This window comes from Dipteris shenzhenensis, chromosome 32 (assembly GCF_047967505.1).
Source record: "Dipteris shenzhenensis isolate YYH24624 ecotype China chromosome 32, Dip_SZ_1.0, whole genome shotgun sequence".
Lineage (NCBI taxonomy): Eukaryota > Viridiplantae > Streptophyta > Polypodiopsida > Gleicheniales > Dipteridaceae > Dipteris > Dipteris shenzhenensis.
This window is the reverse complement of record NC_141627.1, coordinates 28040993-28064836: the sequence shown is the minus strand read 5'-3', so window position 1 is coordinate 28064836 and position 23844 is coordinate 28040993. Positions and strand designations below refer to the sequence as shown.

General features: G+C 45.7%; 1 protein-coding gene across 1 annotated transcript in view; it reads right to left on the bottom strand.

The window, feature by feature from the left end:
* Nucleotides 1-15902, bottom strand: part of PNT1 (mannosyltransferase family protein) — a 30304-nt gene extending 14402 nt beyond the window's left edge. Inside the window, exon 1 of the mRNA XM_087370845.1 lies at nucleotides 15486-15902. Coding sequence (XP_087226971.1) covers nucleotides 15486-15789 — 304 coding nt within the window. The 5' untranslated portion in view covers nucleotides 15790-15902. The remainder of the gene's footprint in view (nucleotides 1-15485) is intronic.
* Nucleotides 15903-23844: the final 7942 nt, after the last annotated feature.

The window sequence follows — 23844 nt, the reverse complement described above, 5'->3', positions numbered from 1 at the left end:
CTCTTACGTTGCTCAAGCTTCTGAGCTTTATTGCTAAATGTTTGGCCGCTTTAGTTTTATATTATTCTACATATGGACACTAAACTGTGGCTCAGCCGATCCTTTCCCTTTATCCTCTTTAGAATGCACGTCAGCAACTGCATGCATAATTTTCCCTACTTCTTTCTGACCTTGATTTGCATGTAATTGTTGCATCATAATCTCCTGCAAGGCATCTTCTAAGTATTAGGATTGAGTCCACATGCCACAGGGCGCAATACCTATGGTACTGGCCAGACTCCCGATCCTAAGGGATATCCCTGATTCAATCTGCAATTCAAGATTCATTTTTAAAGAGCTTGCTGGAAATCCTTAGCCACACGTGCGTCCTGAACTCATTCACAGCCAGTAGTCATAACGCAAAGACAAAGGATGGTCTGATGAGTTGTTGGGGCGGAAGGTGTTGTGAATAAACTAAGTGCTCTGAACCCTATACACTTGTTCCTCTTATGTAATTCATCGTTAAAGGATATCATCAACCATGTCACCCAACCTATCGCTGGCCTTACCATCACCATCAACCACAAATCAGGGACCTTAAATTTTTCCCTATTCTGCAAATCATGACCTGAGTAGCTTCATCGATATGCCTGCATTGAACAGTCACATCATCGTCATCTAATTTCAAAATATGTAGCTCACCATCTACGTCACATCAACTGCTGATTCTGTTTTATTTGGCCGTCACAAATTCATTCCCCAAATGCGCTTAATCACAACAGACCCCCTACGCCACTCAAAACTGTGATGTATTTCTTTGAATAGCATCAAATTATTTTGACCGGCGTCGAATTGCTTCCATTCAACTCCCCATTTGAGCTCTTTGCATTGAATTCCCTTCCTTTCAGCTCGCTTCATTTCCACCATAGGATTGACGGCTTCTGGTTGCCAGCTGCAGACACCAAAACTATCCCCAAACAATGCAGTATAGTATCATGCACTCGTCCAAATTTCACCGCACTTCCTAAGCAGTCGACTTGCGCTAAACGATACACCTTTGACTCAATTATAAAACTCATCTCCAATCAGATTCACTAGCTACACATCCTCCCACAGATGTGTCACTGTAGCACTGATACTAAAACTATTACAACCAAAACTACCTTCTGCAAACACAACCTGATGCAAAAGTCTACAACTCAACTTTGCAAACTACAAGGTAATTAAGACAAAATCACCACCCAGCCATTGCAACACTAATCACACCCCCGCACAGACGTTTTGTTATGTCCATGTATGGACACAACATGGCTGGTGTTACAGAGGTCAAGTTAACCTATGGTCTTGTTGGGATACGTAGGACACGTGGTACCCTTGGTACACTAAGGGTAGTCTTAGGCTTGAGACACCTAAGACACCCTACATTATATAAGTGGAAGTCATTACTCACTTGGGGGCGGTGGGGCCTCCCCATAGTACCCAACTAGGTTGAGAGCCCGTCCAGGTTCGTGTCTCCCTAACGGCAATCTGTGCACAAGTGGGGTTGCGTGGTATGCGACATGTAGTCTTACCTGGAATGGACTATGGTTGGAGGTTGCCTGATCTCTAGCTCGGGGGTGATCTTGAAGGATCTACGGATAGGTGGTGATCCACTAGCCGACACCATATGTGTCACTATGTTTGTACACTCACGATTGATTGTGCATGCAGGTGAGCACGGAGATAGAGGAGGTCCTAGAGCCCCAGATTAGAGCTGACTAGACTATAGGGGTCGTTTCATTTGGTATCAGAGTCATTTCCATCTTCTTCTTCACAAGAGCTTCACTTGTTTGCATGATTTCTACAATTGCATGTGTGTGATTGTTAGGTGTTGAGAACTTGGGATGCTTGAATTTTGATTGTCTTGTGTTGAGATTTGGCAGTAGGAGTTGTACTCAGCATGGTTTCTTAAGATTATTACAGCTTGCTGAAATAGATCTGAGATGTATGTTTGAAGCCTTGTGAGGGTAGAATCAAGGTAGAGATAGGAGCAAAGAATGGGAGGATTCCTTGGCAAAATTAGCAGCTGGTGTAGCTATGAGAATTTCACCTTTTTGTATCAGGATTACAGATTTCGAGGTGAAATTTGAGATTGTTGGTCACAGATAGAAACTAGTGACAGGTTTTTGGCCAGGGGAGCTCACAGGAGCTGCTGGGAAAGTTCTGCTGAAGGTGATTTGCAGAAACGGAAATCAAAGAGGAGTTTTGGCGTTAGTTTCACCTCCTAGCAGCACATAGCACAGCCTAAAACAGTCACGAATCTGTTCCAGGGCCTGTGCACTGAAAATGTGGTACAATTTGTGATGTTCTCGTTGCTTGGTGGCTTCAAGATTGTGTGGGGGATTCCAAGGGCTGGGTCTGTCTTGTCTTGGGGTGAAACAAAGAAAAGTTGCTGGCTTTTTGGCCCATCCTACTTTTTAGGGCAAAGAGAGGTTTCATGTGTGACATGCAACTAATTTTTAAGGCTGCATGCCTTACAAGTTAATTTAGCATTGGGATGCTAAAATCCTCTACTTTATGCCTTGGATTGTGTCAAGTAGGCTTCATGCAAGAACTGTGGATGCATGCATGTTTACTTGCCATGCAAACTATTTTGGGACTGCCACCACAAGTTCTAAAGTTGACAAGTGGATACATGCATACTAAAAGTATCCCCACTACAATTAAAGTTCTTCATTCACTTCAGCAAAGCCAACTTTTTAGTCCTGAATCCTAAAAGTACTTTCTAAAGTCCTAAAAGGAAAGGAAAGTATGTGCCAACGTGTTTCCAAAGGAGCTTCCCATGGGTCTATCTCCTTTGAGGAATGTTGACCATAGGATTGACCTTGTGCCTGGTGCACAACCTGTGTTCAAGCAGCCGTACACGACAAGTTCGAAGGAGGAGGATGAAATTGCACGGCAACTTTAGGAATACCTTTGGCTGGGTCAAGTGCAGCCTAGCAAGTCACTTTGGAGTGCACTAGTGCACTAGTGCTACTAGTAAAAAAGAAAGACTTTGGTATGCATCTATGCATAGACTACAAGGATCTTCATCACTTGACGATTAAGAACAAATATCCGTTACATCGAACGGATGATCTCATCAATCGCTTTTGTGGAACAAAATATTTTACCAAGATTGATATGAGAACGAGCTATCACCATATACAGGAGTTGAGAAAGATATCTTTAAGACCGCATTTTGCACGCAATTCGGTCATTATGAGTTCTTGATTTTGCCATTTAGACTTGAGCAACCTTTCTGCAGATGATGTATAAATGTATTTCATCCATATCTAGGAAAGTTCGTAGTGGTCCTTCTCGAGAACATCTTGATCTATGCAAGACTCTCTCTCAGCATGGACACCATCTACGGATATTGCTGTCCATAATTAGAAAAGAGAAGCTCTATGCTAAAAAAAGTAAATGTGAGTTCCTGAAACACAAACTCATAATGACATGTGATTTCGATAAATGGTGTCTGTATTGACTATGAGAAAGTCAGAAAGATATGCGAGTGGCTCATTTTGAGGTATGCGAGTGGCTCATTTTGAGGACTATTGCCGAGGTCAATCTTTTCTAAGATTTGTGAACTTCTTTCAGACTAAAATCTAGAATTATGCTAAGATAGCATTACCCCTGTCTGGGTTATATAAAGGGGAAGGGTATCAACCCATTGCGTGAACAGAGGAGCTTGACGCATGTTCTAAGCAATTAGTGCGAGAGGCCAATGCATGAAAAGAAACTGTATGTCATTATTCATGCGTTGAAAAAGTGGAGACATTATTTGTATGGCTGTACTTTTGTGGGCTGCATTGATAAATCTTCTCTAAAGTATTTCTCTAACAGGAAAGCCCAATGGTAGGAGTTGATGCAAGAGTTTGAATTCAAGATCCGTTATCGAAAGGGCTCTACCAACAAGGTAACTGATGCCTTGAGCAGAATTGGTAACGTGAATTGAGTTTGCTTCATAGAGATACATTCATGGCTATATGACTATCACGGCCCTTTGTCCCGAAGATGAATTCTTCCAAAGAGTCTGAGATAAAGTAAAAGCATGGAATGGCTCTCTTGGTAATAAACTAACAGAGTATTCCATTTGGAATGGTCTGCCTTTCTGAAAGATAAGGTCTACATACCCAGGGTGAGAGATATGAGGCATCGCATCTTGTTTGAATGTCAAGATAGTCCCAGTGCTAGTCATCCAAGGGTACAAAGAACTTTGGATCTAGTCAAAAGAACTTTCTTTTGGCCTATGCTTACGGATGATGTCGAGCTATATGTTTGAAACTGTAAATAATACGAAGCTAATAAAGTTGAGTGCTTGAGACGAGGTGGATTATTGCATCCTTTGAAAATACCCAAGAGTAAATGGCAAAGTATTTCCATGGATTTCATGGTAGTTTACCCCACGAACCTCTCATGGGCATGATGCAATTTCGGTAACCGTTGACCAACTCACCGAATTGGCTAGATTTGTCACATGCACCAGGGTCAAGCCCAGGTAGCAGTGACAATTTGCTGCCTAGCCTGCCTGTCGTAGTTAGAGGAGTGGTCTCAGCACAATTTTATATGCCGATTTGGCAACCATGTATAAATAAAGCAGCGTACTATAGTTAGGTAAATCTCTTGTGTCTCTCATGCTTGAGTTTGCCTTTTATATTCATCTATTTTCCGCACAACAAGTCTCCACATGAAAAAGCTCTATTACCACAGAGCAGCCCCTAGTAAGGAAATGTGCAGTTCCGCGTCAGGTCACCTGCGAGAAATGCGCCATTGTCGACTAGTTTTTTCGTGATTTCTCCTCGTATTTTGGAGCATTGGTGCTCAAACTTCATCAACATCCTCCTCATGACGTCGCCCAACTGCAGCTTTTGAACCATTTTGTGAATGGTGACTCCTACAGAGAGAATTGCGTGAATTTTCAGAAAAAAGTGGGAGTGAAAGCACGGGCAGATGGCGCAGTTTTTCTCTAATTCCTCTGGTCCAAAGATTTGCCCAATCACGAGGAATCTTCAGCACAAAGGGCTCGTGGAATGATGCATCAGAGGTGGAGAACAAGCTTAAGCAAAAATCGGGCAGAGAGCAAGAAGAGATGAACAAGAAGAGAAGCGGGGAAAATGATGACGTGGCTCAAGGAGGGTAACCAAGCTCTAATAACACATGTTGGAGCAGCAATGGAAACATGATGATGAAGAAAAGCGTGTATTATTCATGAGAGATATGCCCAATATATAGGCATAAGTTACATCCAAGAGTGACATCATATGTGAGCTCAAGAGAGCATCTCTAGATCCACAATTATCTCTCAATCACACACCACACTCCTAGATTCACTCAATCACACCTACTAATTGATACATCATGAGTCACACCTAACTCAGGCACGCCTACACACACACGTGTTCACACACTCACAACCATAGACCTTGCAACCTTTGGTATGATCCCATTACATCAATTTGTCCCAACAGTTAGCACAGAGATAGAGATAGTCCTAGAGCCCCACATTAGTGGTGACTAACCTATAGGGGTTGTTTCGCATCTCTCAATATGAATGATGATCTCCTATCTAGATAGGGACCAAGTCACTCCCGAATTTCCCTAGAAGGTTATTTTGCCAAACATAGCTGCTTGCCACATGTCACGCACATGTGCATCCATCCTTTTCATGTCCTCTAGGTTATCATAAATAAATACCGACGTCATTTGGTTGCCCCTAGGCATATGACATATCAAATAGTCCTAGACATGAATATGCACATTGGCCTATTAGACCCTCTAGTTGTCTCAACACCCAATACTTGGACCTTGACAATTAAGTCCTTGACCACACTTACAATAAACACACATACAACAAACACACCATTATATTTTACACATTTATTTGGTCTCTTTGAGTCCACTGATCCATCCAAGATCGTATTACATCATAATTGGAATGTAACAAGTTGGGTCTATAGTCAGGGCATTCGAGCCTTGGAAGCACCTCCAACAATACCTGGCCTTCCAGCCCTCCATGGCATCTTCCTATTTGTCAACCAAGCTTGCTGCCCACATGATATTCTCCATGCTGCACATAAGACAGCCATCCATAACCCAATGCTACGCATGCATGCAGCAGTCACACATGGACTCCACACATACTCGTGTGCATGAGTGCCACACCCATCAGTTCCCTAATTAATCTCAAGAAGGTCCCATGGTGCCAGTCCCTGTGCATTCCTCATTTGGGGGTCTCTTAGGCAAGGCCCTTTACCACTAGCTAGGCAATTTAAGCCCCTCTAGCTATACATCCCCCCGGCCCCCAAAACTGCAATCCACCTCCCCTCCCCCCTCTGGCTGCATTGTGGCTGAGCGGGATTCCAGCCCCCCTCGTGCATGCAATCAACCCCCTTCCTTACCTAGCATATCCCCCCACCTAGGGGATATTCATGATTGCTGGGTCCCCATTTCCTGCCTATGTACCCCGGGACCATGGCTATTCCTTGTCATAAATTTCCAGCCTTGGAAGACATGCAAAACTAAAGAGAACCTGCACATAATGGCGGTGTCATATTCGATCCTTGTTACAGAGAGACGCAGCAAACCTCTTAAAGTAACATCTCATCTATAAGGGCATTTGCCATTCCTCATTGCATACCTTGTGAAGTTCATTGTCTAAGGACATAAAACTGCTGTCATTAATATTTCAGCACATTTTGGCAAATGGATATTCTTCAACAAGGAAATGGAACTCATGGAATTTAGCCTCAATACGTTTCTCCAATTCTTGTTGAAGCCTCCAACATCTCCTGCTGTCGTTTTACTGCAGGCAATCACATGTAGCTATCATGACCAGCACTTTGAGACCTTCGCCACTATGATATTTCGAGTCTCTTGTGAACCCCATCACATGGAGCGCTATACATCCTTTCTTTGACAAGTCCTTATTTCTCTTTCCTCCTTGTAGGAACAAATTATCTACCACAACATGAGCCACACATGTGCCCAACCTATCAAGTCTACCGTTCAATTGTGGAATCTTGTTCATACATCACCTCCTTCGTCCTTCAGTATTATCAAGAGTCACTTGGCAAACAAAACCGAGGACCCCCTTACAGCACCAGTGCTCAATGGACAAAACACTCCTACCAATCCTTTGGCACTAAGGTTGCAATCTATCATATTCATATACACCTTCATAAGACTAGGAGTTATCCAATCTTACAAATTAAAACTTTTTTTGTAAAATCAACAAAAGACTATAGGAGATAATAGAGACGAGGAAAGAAGGGAATTTAGAAGAGACTATGAAACAAAACTAAGAGTAAAAGGGAAATATAAAAATAACTTTGTAAGCAAAGTTATGCTTATGTTCTCATCAGTATCCAAGCATAAGCTGCAATCTAGGTTTCGAAAGATTCCAGAATCTCTTAGCCCTATGCTACTCTAAGCAAAACTAGATCATCCTTAATCGATTTTACCATATTTTCACGAGTGGTTTACAGCAACTTCCATTCCTTCTTCTATAACTGGGTCTACAGGGAGAAAAGCCTTCAGGATTACTCCACGAAATCATATAGACCAGGACACCTTTCTCTCTCTCTCTCTCTCTCTCTCTCTCTCTCTCTCTCTCTTCCATCTTTTCTTCTTTCCTTCAATTTTCAAAACAATCTCAATTGTTAAGAGTGGATACATTCTAGTCATAAGAAGGTATACATTCAGGGCACAGACACGTGCCTTATTTTGGCAGTATGCATAGAAACCCATAGCTTCCTCTCAGCAAAGACATCAACTATCTTCAAGACACACTGGTTGCTCTCATTGTTGGGGAGTGGGAGAGAAGATGGACATTATGGCTTTATTTTCTTCTACCACAAAGTTTGTGACTTCATTTGTTGATGGAGTCCTCTCTTCAACCAGATTTGCCATGCTTTTCTTCTTCTCATTGTAAAACTTCTCTGAATGATTGTTCTTGCCACAATAAGTGCAAGGATTGATCTTGTAGCAATCTTTTTCATGATGATTGGTCTTTCCACAATGCTTGCATGCCTTGTACTTGCTCTTTGATGTAAACTTCACTGCAAGTGCTTGTGTGTGCTCTTTACCCTTTCTTGAAGTCTTCTTTCTCTCTTCCTCTTGTAGAGCACTGATGATGCCCTCTAGTGTGGATTGGGAAAGATTCTTCAAGGTAGTCACAACATAATCATAGTCTTGAGGCATACTCTTTAAGAGCACAGCGATAGCATCATCTTCAATAACTGGAGAGTTGATTAAGGCCAATTGTGTCATAAGACTCCTCAAAGTATTAACATAAGCTACAACAGTGTCTCCATCCATCTTAAGTTCAAAGAACTTAATTTTCAAATTCAACTTAGAAGTATGAAAACTAGCACCAAATAACACATCTAACTTATGCTAGGCCTCAGAAGGAGATTCCAAATCAGAAATATGATGCACAGTCCTCTTTTTTTTTTCGTAGCTCCTACGAATGCCCCCCCCTCCCTCGCTCCCGTCTACCCCCCCTCGCGCTGCGCGGCCCTCCCCTCCTCCTCCTCCCTCACCGTCGCCTCCCGCCGCAGCCCTCCATCCCCCTCTCCTCCCCTCCGCCCGTCGTTCCCCCCCCGCTCTGCTCCTCCCCTCTCCACTCTCCGCTCCCTCCCCGCTTCCCCCGCCCCCCCCCGGCTCCGCTCCTCCCCTCTCCGCTCTCAGTTCCCCCCCCCGCCTTCCCCCCCTCGCGTTGCGCTACCACCCCCCCCGCCCCCTCCTGCCCCTCCCCGGTGCGGCGCAACGCTGCCCCCCCTCCCCCTCCTTCCTCGCCTCTCCTCCCCATCCCCTCTCGTGCATGCTGCCACACCTCCTCCCTTCCCCCCTTCCTCTCCCCCTCCCTGCGCTGCTCTGCCCCCCCCCTCTCTCCTCCTCCTTCCCTCCGCCACTCGCTCCCTCGTCACCACCTCTCCCCCCCCCGGTTCCCCGTACCTCTCCATCCCTCCCTCTTCCCTCCCCCGCCTCCGTACCACTCCCCCCCTCCTCGTCTCTGCCGTTTCCTTCTCTTTTCCCCGACTTTGGAGCGTTCGCAGTTTGTCGGTGCGGTATGGCGGCCACGAGCCCGGAACCGGTGGCCCAGACGGACCCCCCCTCCATCAGCCTACCGCGTAACACTGACAGAGCACCACGTCTCCTTGGTGAAGCAGGCCGCCACGGACTTCTCCCAGACATCCGTTTATGGGAGAGTCATTGGCTTCTCCCCTTCACGAGCAGACATCAGAGACTGGTTGCAGTCCACCCTCTACCTTGAGGATAGCCACATTGAGGAGGTTGCACTCATGGGACGTGGTATCTTCTGGCTCAAGCTCTCCTTAGCACAGGCTGCGAGCGATATGGTCAGGCGATCCCCTACTTTTGTGGGTGGGAAGATCATCCTTATGGTCCCATGGTATAGGGGTTTCAGTGTAGCGGACTTCGATGCCCGCTTCCGCATTCCTCGCCATCCACTTACCCTCATTTTCCCAGGCCTCGCAACCGAGCTTCGCCAGATCATCAAGGACCTGGGGGCGCACTTTGGCTGGCCCATGCAGGACACCTACGTTGATGCGGCGGCAGCCCAAGGGGTGCCACGTGTCAAAGTGGCAATCCTAGATAAGCAGAGTATCCCCTCAGAGTTCGAGATCGAGACGGACACAAGTTTGGTGACGCAGCACATTATGGTCACTGGTCGTCCAAATCAGTGTCTGAGATGCCATGGCTTCGGGCACCAGGCGCGCTCCTCCCCTCGCTTCACAAGGACAGAACCTCAGAAGGCCCCCATCCATGCAACTCAGGATCCCCCCCACCAGGCATCGACACCCCCTCCCGACGGGGAAGGCTGGACTGAGGTTAAAAGAAAACGGAAAGGAAACAAAGCAGGACCAAAAAAGCCTTCCCATCTACAGCAAGAGCCCCCCCCTGTGGTCACCAATCAGTAGCAGCCCGGTAAGGGGAAGGAGAAAGGGAAGGAGAAGATCAGCCAGCCTCCCCCTCATCCTTCACCCCGCCCTCCTTCCCCTCCCCCCTCCTCCTCAGTCCCCCGACCTCCACCCCCTTCAGGATCCCCCCCACCACCGGTGGTTTCCGCTCCCCTCTCTTCCTCGAGCATGATCCAAAGGGAACCCCCCTCTCCGTCAGAGGTTAGCAGGGGAACAGCTCCGATCTCTTAGAGCGCAGGATGGTAGTGTCAAGACAGATCCAGACGAGGTCCGGGACTTGGCGACAGATTTCTACAGATCCCTGTTCCAACAGGAGCCCCCAGACCCTCGTGGCCGCCTATGCAGGGAGGTGTGGAGGTTTACACCGCTGCTCGTGCAGCCTAGCATGAGTGATTCCCTTCTCGCCCCTTTCACCGTGGCAGAGATGCAGGATGCAGTGAGCGCTATTGATGGGCAGAAATGCCCAGGTGAGGATGGCCTCTCCAGAGCTTTCTTCACCACCTTTTGGGAGCAAGTCCACCGGCCCTTGCTCGCAGCCTTCCAGCATATCTTCTCCAACGGACAGATGCCAGAGAGCCTTGCGACAGGCTTGATATGCCTCATCCCCAAAGGGGGGGACCGCCAGGAGATCAAACAGTGGCGCCCTATCACCCTCCTCCCGACTGCCTACAAAATCCTCGCCAAGATGATCAGTAGCCGCATCCATCCCCTGCTACACGACTTGATCCATGACACCCAGACTGGTTTTGTCCAAGGTCGCAGCATTTTGGACAACATCTTCACTTTCTCAGACGCGATGGAGTGGGCCCAGCACATTGGCCAGCACCTTGCCATACTCCTCCTTGACTTTGAGAAGGCGTACGACAGGGTAGACTGGTCCTTCTTGGAAGGTACACTCTCTCGGTTCGGTTTCCCGGACGAGTGGATCGGAGGTATTGCTAGCCTCTACAGGTCGGCCTCCAGCCAGGTTATCATCAGCGGCAAGATGGGGGAGAGATTCACCCTCGAACGCTCGGTGCGTCAGGGCTGTCCGCTTGCGCCCTACCTCTTCCTATTTTTTGCGGAGGCCATGACCCACTTCCTACGAGCCCGTACCACTGGTCTTCGCGGGATGCGTCTCCCTATTCGAGACGATGCAGAACTTCTGGACTCCGAGTATGCAGATGACACAGCCCTATATGTGTAGGATGACATCGAGTCACTGGAGCGAGTGAGACTGTCCTTAGAGGTTTTTAGCCTAGCCGCTGGGGCGAAAATCAATTGGCATAAGTCAGTTGGTTTTCTTACAGATCCGGGAGCCAGCTCACAGTGGGGTATTTTCCTGGGGTTCTGCTGGATTCCTAGAGGACAGACGACACGTTTCCTGGGATTCCAGGTAGGCCTGGACATCATGCCGGCTCAGCAGTTCTTACCGGTCCTAGCCTCCATACGACGGAAGCTAGCCTTCTGGAGCACGGCTCGGCTATCCTTGCCAGGCAGGGCCCTTGTGGTCAACCAGGTCCTTCTTGCCACCGCTTGGTATGTGGCCTCATGCTGTTGTTTCTCGAGATCATGTGTAGCCCAGTTGAGGAGACTCGTGCGGAACTTCCTTTGGTCTGGCTCAGATGGTTCCAGCACCACCAGTGCCCGGGTCGCCTGGCAGACGGTCATTCTCCCCCAGACAGAGGGCGGCCTTGGCATCATAGATCCAGAACTGCAGAGTCAGGCACTACTTGGCAAGTTAGTCATCCACGGTCAGACCCCAGGAGGGCAGACGTGGAAGCTCTTGCTTCAGCATGGTCTCAGCGCGTGTACCCCCCAGAGAGGGGGTGATTGGCAGCCATCTATCCGGTGGATCTTCACTTTTGTCCCATTGACTCAGCCCTGTTCCCCCTTCCTCCGTAGCCTCGTCTCGGTCTGGAGGAAGTTGCGACACAGCCTCTCCCAGGTTCCCCCTAGCTGCCGAGAGGAGATAGACAGACAGCCCCTGATCTGGAGCAGCCAGGTGACAGATGATACAGGTCGCCAGCTTGGAGAGAGATCCCATATCCCTTGGGCGCTCTAGGCGCGTGGGCCCGCGCGCTCGCTTCGGGTTTGGAGGGACGTCTACAGCCAGCTGAGCCCAGGCGAGCTGGCAGCAGCAGTAGGTACGGCACGCGGGATCCAGGCTCGGCGAGCGGAGATCGATGCTGCCATTCCTGCAGGTTGGAGGATTCCCATGGTCACCAGACAGTTCTTCCCGGGAGATGAGAGGTGGCTAGGACAGTTCACACCCCGGGGCATTCCTTTGGTGGTTGCAAGCCTTTTCTCGGACTCCTCGATCCACTTCTTCTCCGTCACCAATGATAGCCGCCTCCAGAGCAGAGAGGCCGTGATCGACCCCCAGCTTCCCTGGCAGCGCCTTCGCATCGTAGGGCTGCAAGGGAAAACGTGGCATATAGACCCCCTGATTATGCAGGACCAGGACTGGAGACTCTGGATATGGGAGGGCCATTCCTTGACAGAGGTGGAGTGGGACCCAGGGGAGTGGCGCTGGCCACCATTGGAGACCTCAAAGAACCCTACCCCCTTCTTCTCTTACAGTTCGCGTACTGGTAGGCGTGCTCTTGGGGCTCTCCAGCGCGGGCTACACACACAGGCACATAGTTGGTATGCCCAAGGGATATGTCTGGTCTTTCTTCGCACATTCTGGAAGACTCTTTGGGCAAGCTGGCGGCCGAGGAAGATCTCTTACTTTCTTTGGATGGTGGCACACAAGGGGCTACCAGTTGGCAGCTGGCTGAGGCAGATGGGGCAGGAGGGGCACTGCCATATGTATTTTCAGGAGGAGTCGTCCCTGAAGCACTGCCTTTGGAGCTGCTCGCATGCGCAGACAGTTTGGAAGGGAGTCATGGGGATCTTAGCGAGGGCTGCACCCGAGCTATGACCGATCACTTGGGGAGCCGTTTGCTGGTGCAGCACCGAGATGGGACATCACTTGGCTTATGAGTTCTCTAGGCAGGATCCAGTCTTCTTCATTACGCACGCCACCTAGGCATACATGGACAGCTTCCCTTGGCATCTGACAGAGACAGATGCAGGAGCGATGACTCGGCACCCAGTTTGGGAGATCATAGGGAACATTACAGGCTGGCATATCTGGACTTCCAGATGCGCGCAGACCGTATGAGATCAGGCTTCTTCTGCTACCTAGAACCTAGCAGACATTTGGAGCACGATCATTCACACGCTCAAGGGTCAGTGGGATCAGATTCAGGGGGAGTCCCGGGCAAGGAAGGAAAAGAGACGGCATTTCCTTCGCGACTGGGACCACCGGGAGTTGTTCTTCCAGCACTCTGCTCAGAGTCTTCAGTGGCATTACGTCCCCCCACTGTGGCTGTTTGTCCACTCTCCGATGATTATGCCCTGAGAGGCTTGTAATTAGCATTTTGGCTCCTCGGGCTGTATCCATTTTGTGATTGCAGCCCGCTGGCCTTTAGGCCCTCTTGTACTCTCGCTTTCAAGTAATATAACTAGCACTACTTTTTTGCGCAAAAGAAATATGATGCACAAAATTATCTCCAAATCCTAAAGCAATGAGTGCATAAGCCTTCTCTAGCAGCTGTAGGTGCAGTTGAAGAAGAGTCACTTGCCTTCCCTTTACCTTTGGTTGTGGTGGATTCTCCTTCTTGAGATGATTGATTCCTTGGCTTGACTAAGTCCCACAAATGCTCTTTTATAAGTACAAATTTGATTTTCATTTGCCAAGTGTGAAAACCTTGGCCATTGAGCTTATCTATCTTAAAGGTGGCCATTGAGAGGGTCTTATCTTTATAAGCAGGCAGTGTCTACTCTCTTACAAATGGTCAATCTTTTGAACAAAGAAGTCTCCCTCACCATACAAATACAAGTTATTTGCTATGTACTCAGAAAATCCCAAATTCTTGGCATAGAAATATTCAGTAGGCTTTTCCCAAAGTCTCTTGGAAGGAGTTTTCTTTACCTTGATCTTTTCCCTTCTTGCTGACTTGGACTTCTTCACATTGTTCTCATTGGAAGAATCACAAGAGCTAGTCATAGTTACAACTCAAATGCTCATCAATAATCACAGTACATGTTATTAACTGAGAATATGCTATCAATGAATCATCCCTAAGCTTGCATCAAGCATTCAACAACAAAATTGTAGAGTAAAAACAGAGTAATTTGAAGGGCCTGATTCAAGCTCTATGAAGTATAACTGAAGGGGGTTTTTATGCGCAATCAACACTCTTATACCAGAGAATGTTCACCTAGGAGGACTATGAAAAAAATGCACAGAGTTGCTCATGAGAACATTGTCTTCTCCGACTAGTTTTTGTGTGTTTTCTCCTAGCTCCAGCAACTATTAGGCCTCAAACTTGGACATAAGACAGCTTATAGTGTCGCCCACATGTGGCTCAGAGGAATTGACGAATGGTCGCGGCTATGGGTGGAATTATGCAAAAGGTCGCTGAACAGAGAAAGTGTTGGCACGGACGATAGAGGCAAAATGTCGGAAAACGCTTGGAGCCAGAGGTGCATCCTAGGGGAAGGAAACTTCTGTTCAAAGGCCTCTGGAAATGGCGTGGTAGATGGAGAGAACAAAGCTAAGCAAAATCTGATGGAAAGAGGTCAGAAATGAAGAAGAAGGTGGAGGGTGGAGAAGAAGATGATGAGGTGGCATATTGAAGCTAGAATAGGCTAGGGGCTCAAGGAGGCTCTGATACCACATGTAGGGGAGTGGAAGAGAAGATGGACATAATGGAGAAGGGTGTGGAAACCAAATGGCAAAATGTTCCATTGAGTTGAGAGGAAGTCCTCTCTTTTACAGAATGGGAGAGAGGGTGGCCTAGATCATAGGCACCTCTCCTACATCAAAGGAAACCATTCCCTACATCATGACACATCATAGCACTTAGTGTGCTACACACACACATACACCATCATAGGACAAGCCCTTGATCACACAATTCCCAACATTGACAACAGGTTCAGATTTTATCGCTTCCCTTTCATATGGATGACACGTTCTTTTAAATTTTCAAGATGATCCCATTCCACCGGCAGAGGTACACAATCAATAACTTTATGTCCTTTATCGAGTATTACAAGCTTCTCAGCTCCTTATATCTATAGTGTTAGGTCTCAGTTCTCGACACCAAGACCTACTATCAGTTTAAGGGAGAATGGCAGCAGTGTACCTTCTAAATGATTTATGGCAGCAATAAACCATTTAGGGACCGAGCAGAATGATTTCTGAAATCTCTCGGCATATTGGCATACTTAACGTCCCCCAGTCTTTACGATTTGTAATGAGCCTTCATGTTATTGAAACGCACAATGGTATAAAGACGACCTTTAGTATGCAAGTACAAAATCACAATGCACCATTCCATATAGATCATTCAATCGAGTTGTCAAGTGGCCCATTTTGAGTCCAGAGATGTAAACCTGTTTATAAAAATGCTCTGAACAATTACGTCTGCTTTAAAATCATTACTTGTTCACTTTTTGAAGAGTTCAATGCACACAAGTTCCACTGTTGTAGACGTAGTCTCATACCTGCAGCAGAAAAAATTAGCTTCCCCCAGGCTGGATGTAGTAGAATATTGGGAACCAAAATCAGAGCCAAAAGAGGGGAATAACGATACGTGTCTCTGTCAAATGGCGATCTGCCTTTGACGACGAGAGACGCAGCATCAGAAAAGACTTGGTAATCGATGTCGGTGTAACGGACTTCCATACGAGCATCTTGCCACTGCCCAATTGCGATAAATAGTAGGCGCAAGACTGCAGAGACGAGAAGTAAAGAATTCTCCGTGAAGAATAGCTGACTGGTGATACTCATGTTAGAATGGCGAGCCATATGAAGCACGAAAACCTGCAAATTCTTATGCTGGCAACATGGAAACGATGCTCCGATCTATCGATCCATCGACTGTCATGATGACGAGTAACCTGACCTGTCTACGACGGGCTAGCGACCTGCTCCGCCGGGTCTCAAGTCATTGTATCTGGACCAGCATCACATAGAAAGACAATTTAGAAACTATAATTATTGAGCCATAAAACTTTTATACATGTATGTTGGTAAAACCCAACTCATTCTTTAGAGTACTTACTCAGACGCAAAGGGCTGTCAACAATGCTGGCAAAGGTATACGTGTAGTCCCCATTTTGCCCTCGATAGAAAATTCGTGTCCGCACACATTCATAGTATCCCAGCCAACGAACAGTGATGGTCTGTGGTCCATCATCCCTATGAAGCCGGCAAGCCAGGACAGCGTAATATCCCAAATGGACTCGTCCATCCAAAGGATTGTGGACGTGGAGATTCATTAGAAACCCTGAATCAGGAACAGTCCTAAAAGACAAACAATAGCATGTTTTCTAACTCACATATAATCGAAAAAAAACCTTTTATTTTAAGAAAAAAATAAAGCAACAAACAATGTATACGATTCTTACCCAAGGTAGCTCTCCAGCTCAAGCAAATCCAACAACAGTTGCGCGCTCTCCAGAGATCCCCAGCCCATACGATCTACAATTTTCTAAAAGTGAGTGACTATACTATTAAACATGTCAACATAAAACGTGGTTGTCAAGCAACTATGTACCTTGCACCTGCGCTCCTGTCATCTCCTCATGTCGAATGGAAGTTTAAGCTTGGTCGGAATGAATGTTATCCTTCGAATAAACGTTCTATCACCAGCATTGGTACCAATAATGATTTTAGCTTCTAACACTTTCGTGTGAAACTTTTTCGAGTAACCTGACCCGTCGACCATGGGCTAGCGACCCGCTCCGCCGGGTCTCAAGATGCTAAAATGTCTGAAACCAGCAACATATTCTAACCAAAAAAAATGTCTACGACATAGTACTTCAAAATATTGCATCCGAAAGTGAAACCAGAGAACTCATTGATATGTCCAAATACACATCCGCATACAAAGTCATAACTGAACATACAAAATGTACAATAGACACACAAACATCCCTAAAGGGAAAAGTCTGTGGCCATGTACTATAGAAAAGCCTGTGCCGGCCATGTACTCCACATCTGCCATGTCCAATAAAAAATTTCTCTATGACAGAGTACTTCAAAAAATATCACATCCAAAAGTGCAGTTACATGTCTGAACATGCAATAGCTACATCAAAGAACTGACTGATATATCCAACTACACAGCCGCAAAATAAAGTCATAACTGAACATACAAAATCTACAATACACACACAAACATCCCTACGGGAAAAGTCTGCGGCCATGTACTGCAGGGAAAAGCCTGCGATGGCCATTCAGTCTACGTCCACCATGTCCGCCGCATCCACCGCGGCTACGAACATACAACGGAGTACCAGCAATCGTATTTGGACCAGCATCACATAGAAAGACAATTTAGAAACTATAATTATTGAGCCATAAAACTTTTATACATGTATGTTGGTAAAACCCAACTCATTCTTTAGAGTACTTACTCAGACGCAAAGGGCTGTCAACAATGCTGGCAAAGGTGTACATGTAGTCCCCATTTTGCCCTCGATAGAAAATTCGTGTCCACACACATTCATAGTATCCCAGCCAATGAACAGTGATGGTCTGTGGTCCATCATCCCTATGAAGCCGGCAAGCCAGGACAGCGTAATATCCCAAATGGACTCGTCCATCCAAAGGATTGTGGACGTGGAGATTCATTAGAAACCCTGAATCAGGAATAGTCCTAAAAGACAAACGATAGCATGTTTTCCCACTCACATATAATCGAAAAAAAACCTTTTATTTTAACAAAAAAATAAAGCAACAAACAATGTACATGATTCTTACCCAAGGTAGCTCTCCAGCTCAAGCAAATCCAACAACAGTTGCACGCTCTCCAGAGATCCCCAGCCCATACGATCTGCAATTTTCTAAAAGTGAGTGACTATACTATTAAACATGTCAACATAAAACGTGGTTGTCAAGCAACTATGTACCTTGCACCTGCGCTCCTGTCATCTCCTCATGTCGAATGGAAGTTTAAGCTTGGTCGGAATGAATGTTATCCTTCGAATAAACGTTCTATCACCAGCATTGGTACCAATAATGATTTTAGCTTCTAACACTTTCGTGTGAAACTTTTTCGAGTAACCTGACCCGTCGACCATGGGCTAGCGACCCGCTCCACCGGGTCTCAAGATGCTAAAATGTCTGAAACCAGCAACATATTCTAACCAAAAAAAATGTCTATGACATAGTACTTCAAAATATTACATCTGAAAGTGAAACCAGAGAACTCATTGATATGTCCAAATACACATCCGCATACAAAGTCATAATTGAATATACAAAATGTACAATAGACACATAAACATCCCTAAAGGGAAAAGTCTACGGCCATGTACTATAGGGAAAAGCCTGTGCCGGCCATGTACTCCACATCTGCCATGTCCAATAAAAATTTTTTCTATGACAGAATACTTCAAAAAATATCACATCCAAAAGTGCAGTCACATGTCTGAACATGCAATAGCTACATCAAAGAACTGACTGATATATCCAAATACACAGCCGCAAAATAAAGTCATAACTGAACATACAAAATCTACAAAACACACACAAACATCCCTAAGGGAAAAGTCTGCAGCCATGTACTGCAGGGAAAAGCCTGCGACAGCCATTCAGTCTATGTCCACCACGTCCGCCGCGTCCACCATGGCTACGAACATACAACGGAGTACCAACAATCGTATCTGGACCAGCATCACATAGAAAGACAATTTAGAAACTATAATTATTGAGCCATAAAACTTTTATACATGTATGTTAGTAAAACCCAACTCATTCTTTAGAGTACTTACTCAGACGCAAAGGGCTATCAACAATGCTGGCAAAGGTGTACGTGTAGTCCCCATTTTGCCCTCGATAGAAAATTCGTGTCCACACACATTCATAGTATCCCAGCCAACGAACAGTGATGGTCTGTGGTCCATCATCCCTATGAAGCCGGCAAGCCAGGACAGCGTAATATCCCAAATGGACTCGTCCATCCAAAGGATTGTGGACGTGGAGATTCATTAGAAACCCTGAATCAGGAACAGTCCTAAAAGACAAATAATAGCATGTTTTCCCACTCATATATAATCCAAAAAGACTTTTGTTTTAACAAAAATAAAGCATTAAACAATGCACACAATTCTTACCCAAGGTAGCTCTCCAGCTCAAGCAAATCCAACAACAGTTGTGCGCTCTCCAGAGATCCCCAGCCCGCAGGATCTACAATTTTCTAAAAGTGAGTGACTATACTATTAAACGTGTCAACATAAAACGTGGTTGTCAAGCAACTATGTACCTTGCACCTGTGCTCTTGTTTCGGTGACAAATGTGAACTGCCTAAACATCCTATCACATTGCAAAAAAAGAATGCACGTGTCAATCTACATATACTGGAAAAAAACAATAGGCTTTGAAGAGAAAATAGCCTGTAGTGTATTGCAAACCCATAACTCAAATTAAAAAGGAAATCCAAACATTATCAAGGACAAAGTCATGAAATATTACATCTCACTTCATCTTTGTATAAATAGCCAACATTCCCAAAGACCTATGATAGTTGGAATACTGAAAGAACTTAAAAAAAGCTATACAAAGATTACCAAAATGAAGATTTTCCACCCAAGAAAGTCTGAGGAGGGCTTGAAAGAGCAATGTCATACACCTAGGCTCTTGCTGTTGCCAATTGCAAAACTTCCTTGTACACAACATTTGTGGTAGAAGTATTATCCATCTCCTTGCCCCTGGCATCAGACGCACTATGCGAAATGAAAACCTTAACAGCGTTTGATGCTCGGATACGTGAAAATGCCACATATAATTGGCCATGACTGAATACCGGTGTCGCCAAGTACAGCCCCAAAACTGACAATGTTTGGCCCTGTGACTTATTGATTGTCATGCCAAATGCCAATCGGATAGGAAATTGCCGTCTCCTCATGTTGAATGGAAGTTTAACGTTGGTCGGAATGAATGTTATCCTTGGAATAAACGTTCTATCACTAGCATTGTTACCGGTAATGATTTCAGCTTCTAACACTTTTGTGTGAAACTCTTTGCATATCAACCGTGTCCCATTGCACAAACCCTGGCGAGGATTCAAATTACGCAACAAAATTATAGGAGCATTCCTTTTCAAAACCAACCGATGCGGGGGATATCCACCACCAAGATCAAGACTGTTCAAATACTTGACTGCAAACAAAAAGGAATCTCCCCCTAAGTTGTCCACTGAGTCTGCACTTAGGTACTCCCTTTCCTCACCGGGCATTGCCTTCAACGCCGTAGCATTGATTGCATCAACCTCAATGTTTTGAGGTGCAAGAATAGCACGCTCTCGAAAGTATGGTGCATAGTCCAAAATAGTTGCAAGCCCTCGATACACCCATCTAATGAGGCCTTCCATGGACTTTGTCTCTAAAAGCATATGCGATGGAATCACAACAGTATCTTCTTTTGTACATCTATTTATCCCATTGCCAATGTCCAGAACCCATTGCATGAACTCTTGCTCAACACAATTATCACCATTCCGAAGGACCCGCATATTCTGCGTTAACTTCAATACTGTAGTGTGACCCCAAATCCTTGAGTGGCATAAGGTGGCATTGACAATGTCCTCTCGTCCTGCCTTTGGAAGAACTGGCAAGACTTGCCTAAAATCCCCCCCCAACAATACCACCTTCCCACCAAAAAGTTGCTCATTGGACATGATATCTCGCAAAGTTCTGTCTAGTGCCTCGAAAGCAAACCGGTGAGTCATGGGTGCCTCATCCCATATTATCAGCCTAGCCATCTTCAAAACATCTGCGAGTTGACTATTAACCTTAATATTGCAACTGCTAGTACCATCCAGCTCGAACGGTATCTTGAATCGTGAGTGTGCCGTGCGTCCATTGGCTAGTAGCAATGCAGCAATCCCAGAAGATGCACATGCCAAGGCGATGAGCCCCTCCCCACGCAATCGAGAGAGCAAGCAATTGTAGAGAAAGGTCTTTCCAGACCCTCCTATACCATCGAGAAAAAATACCTCACCACCATCTCCATAGACCCTTGCCAAAATCCGATCGAATGCAGCACGTTGACAGTGATTCAAGGACATTTCCATTTGCTGGGCAGTCTGTGCTTCTTTCACACAATCAAACATTCTTTCTTCTTGCAATTAGCCATTTCCAGCTTCTGACAAAGATGTTCTATCTACAACAGGCATTCCGTCAAACTCAGCCAACCTTCGCCCATGTTGTTGAAGAATGTGCTCTAAGTGCAATATAGCCTTCTTTATTGCTAGTTCACGACGACCAATTAAATTCCCCATACTTGATTCCAATATATTAAAAAAATCATCCGAAAGCTCAAGGGAAATTTTTTCCCACAAAAGTTGAGGAGACGTTGGCTCACAAAAAACCAATATTGTGACAAATAGGTGTCTCAATTGTGCACTATTTTGATAAAACACAGCCTCTTGCATACACACAAACCATTCATCATCACTCTCCAACAATCCCCGTGCTATGCATGTTGCCTTGAAAGTAGGGTACACTTGGCTGTCAAAAGTACGTAGGTCATCAAAGGACTTGCATCCCGTGCACACATTAAGAAGCATACGCATGAAGTAGAGCTCACCAGCTGAGGGGGAAATATTGTACATCTGACCTATGGTATTCCCCTTTTGTCTTCTAGTCCACCGCTTACTGGTTTTGTTCTAAACCAACTTGTCTGGCAAGTCACCATACAGCAAGTTGCTTGCATCATATTGCAACTGATTATAAGTGAACCATTCTGTGAGGGTGGTCTTTTGATTTTGTTCCCTGCCTACAACATTTTACAAATCATCATCATCTCGAAAGATGACGTTATTGCGCATCGGAAGATGAACTTGCAATCTTTGCACATCGGGTTTTTCATCGTGCGTGGCATACTCATAAATCTGCCAACATGCTTCTGATGCTGACACGTAACGTGCATCTAAGTAACTACTAATCTCATCAATGCCACCGTCAACTATGTTGTGCAAATGCCCTTGCTCTCATGCATTATTTAGCTGCATCTTGATAATGGCTCTGTCATGACCTTTGTACACATATTTATACAAATACTTAACTGCAGTGATTGTGGAGCATATTTCAACATTGATGTGTGCCTTGTACTTCATGGAGAGGAAAGGATTAAATGGCACAATCCAACGATTATCAATCACACCCCCTTTCACTTGTATCTTTCTACCATCATCACGACGCATGTAAACTGGATAGCCATCGTTGCCAACAATAGTCATCTGTGAGAATCCACGTGGATAATGACGAATGCATTTTCCATCAACCATGCAAGCTGCAGATGGATTTAGTGCACCACACGGACCATGGACATTACATTGCCCAATAATATCATGCAACTCCGAGAACATAGCCTTATCTGGCAACTCCGCACACACTAATCGGTCATAGTGACCGATCTCCACGGGTTTGAAACCACTTTCTAATATCAACAATATGTGTGAGTGTGGCAGGCCTCTCTTTTGAAACTCTATGACACTCACATATCCAGCCACCTTCCCAAACAAATTATGTTTTGTAATTGACTGCATCATGTCCTTATGCTTTTGGAAAAACACTCGGGCTGTCAAATCTGGACGGTCTTGTGCAGTTTGCCTCGGCAACAATGCTATAGATATTTCAGGCCATTTGGGATTACAGGTGAATGTTATGAATAAATCCGGTTTGCCCCTTTTTCTGACAATTGCCATAGCATCTTTGGCACATATACCGAGGCCCTCCCGTGAAAGAAGAAGGCAACACCACCCTACGCCCTGCAGCATTGCCAAGCACAGTACATGTCCCATCAGCTGTATTCACCATGTCCATCAACCCTTGATAGACTTCAGCGCGTAGGGAAGCTTGGTTGTTTCGTATCCACACCAACCTAGACTCTTCCATGCTACTGTAGGCATCAACCATGTATTGCTGCAGCAATCTACCCCCACGCAAAAGACATGCATTTGTATCATATCTCACTTGCAAAAGATATGCGTAGTATTGTCTCTGGGTGACACAACTCTGTCCACGTATCTCGTGCAGTGGTGTGTGATTAGGAACATCACTATATGGGATATATGGATGCCAACCATCTTCCCCCCGAGGGAACAAAAGAACATACATGAGAGGCATGTATGATCGGTGCAAATTAGATATTCTACGCACAAACCCATTGCGGCTAAAAATCTGAATGTCCCGATTTCCAATATCGAAGTCATCCCCTTGTCCTGGCATGATTGCACCAACCTCGCTAGCCATAGGAGCCAAGTACTACCTTGAGGTGGAGCGGCTCTCACAAATAACCATCCTCAGCTTTGTATGTGGATTTGTTCTTAGCACTTGCCCAATAGCCATCAATGCACTGGCATATGGATTGCACTCGTGCATCATCCTCTGCAACAACTCCAAAATGCCTGGATCCAAACCAGGCATCCCATCTAAACGGTGTTCTAGTTCATGATCAGTGTCATACATGTACAACTGTGCAAAACGTGGCATCTCTTGCCTAGCCTCATCCGGCAACAAATTTCCAACCTGATGATACACACTACCATGGACTCGAAAGTTTTGTATACCCCCATTCCCACGGAACATTTGATCAACATGGGCTCCCAATGAAACAAATGCCATGGCACTATTATAAGCCCTAATGTTTTTCTTAAATAGTCTGCTTCTAGCATCATGTCCGTGCAGTAGAACTCTCAAAATCTCTGGTGGTTCTTCTAACGGAAACAATGACACATGACCAACTTTGCAACAGTGCTTGCCCACAACTTGATGCATATGCATTCGCGTCTCTTGTTTCCACAGTTGAGCCTGGCAAAAGCTACATGTATGATCCATGGATCCGAGTGCATGA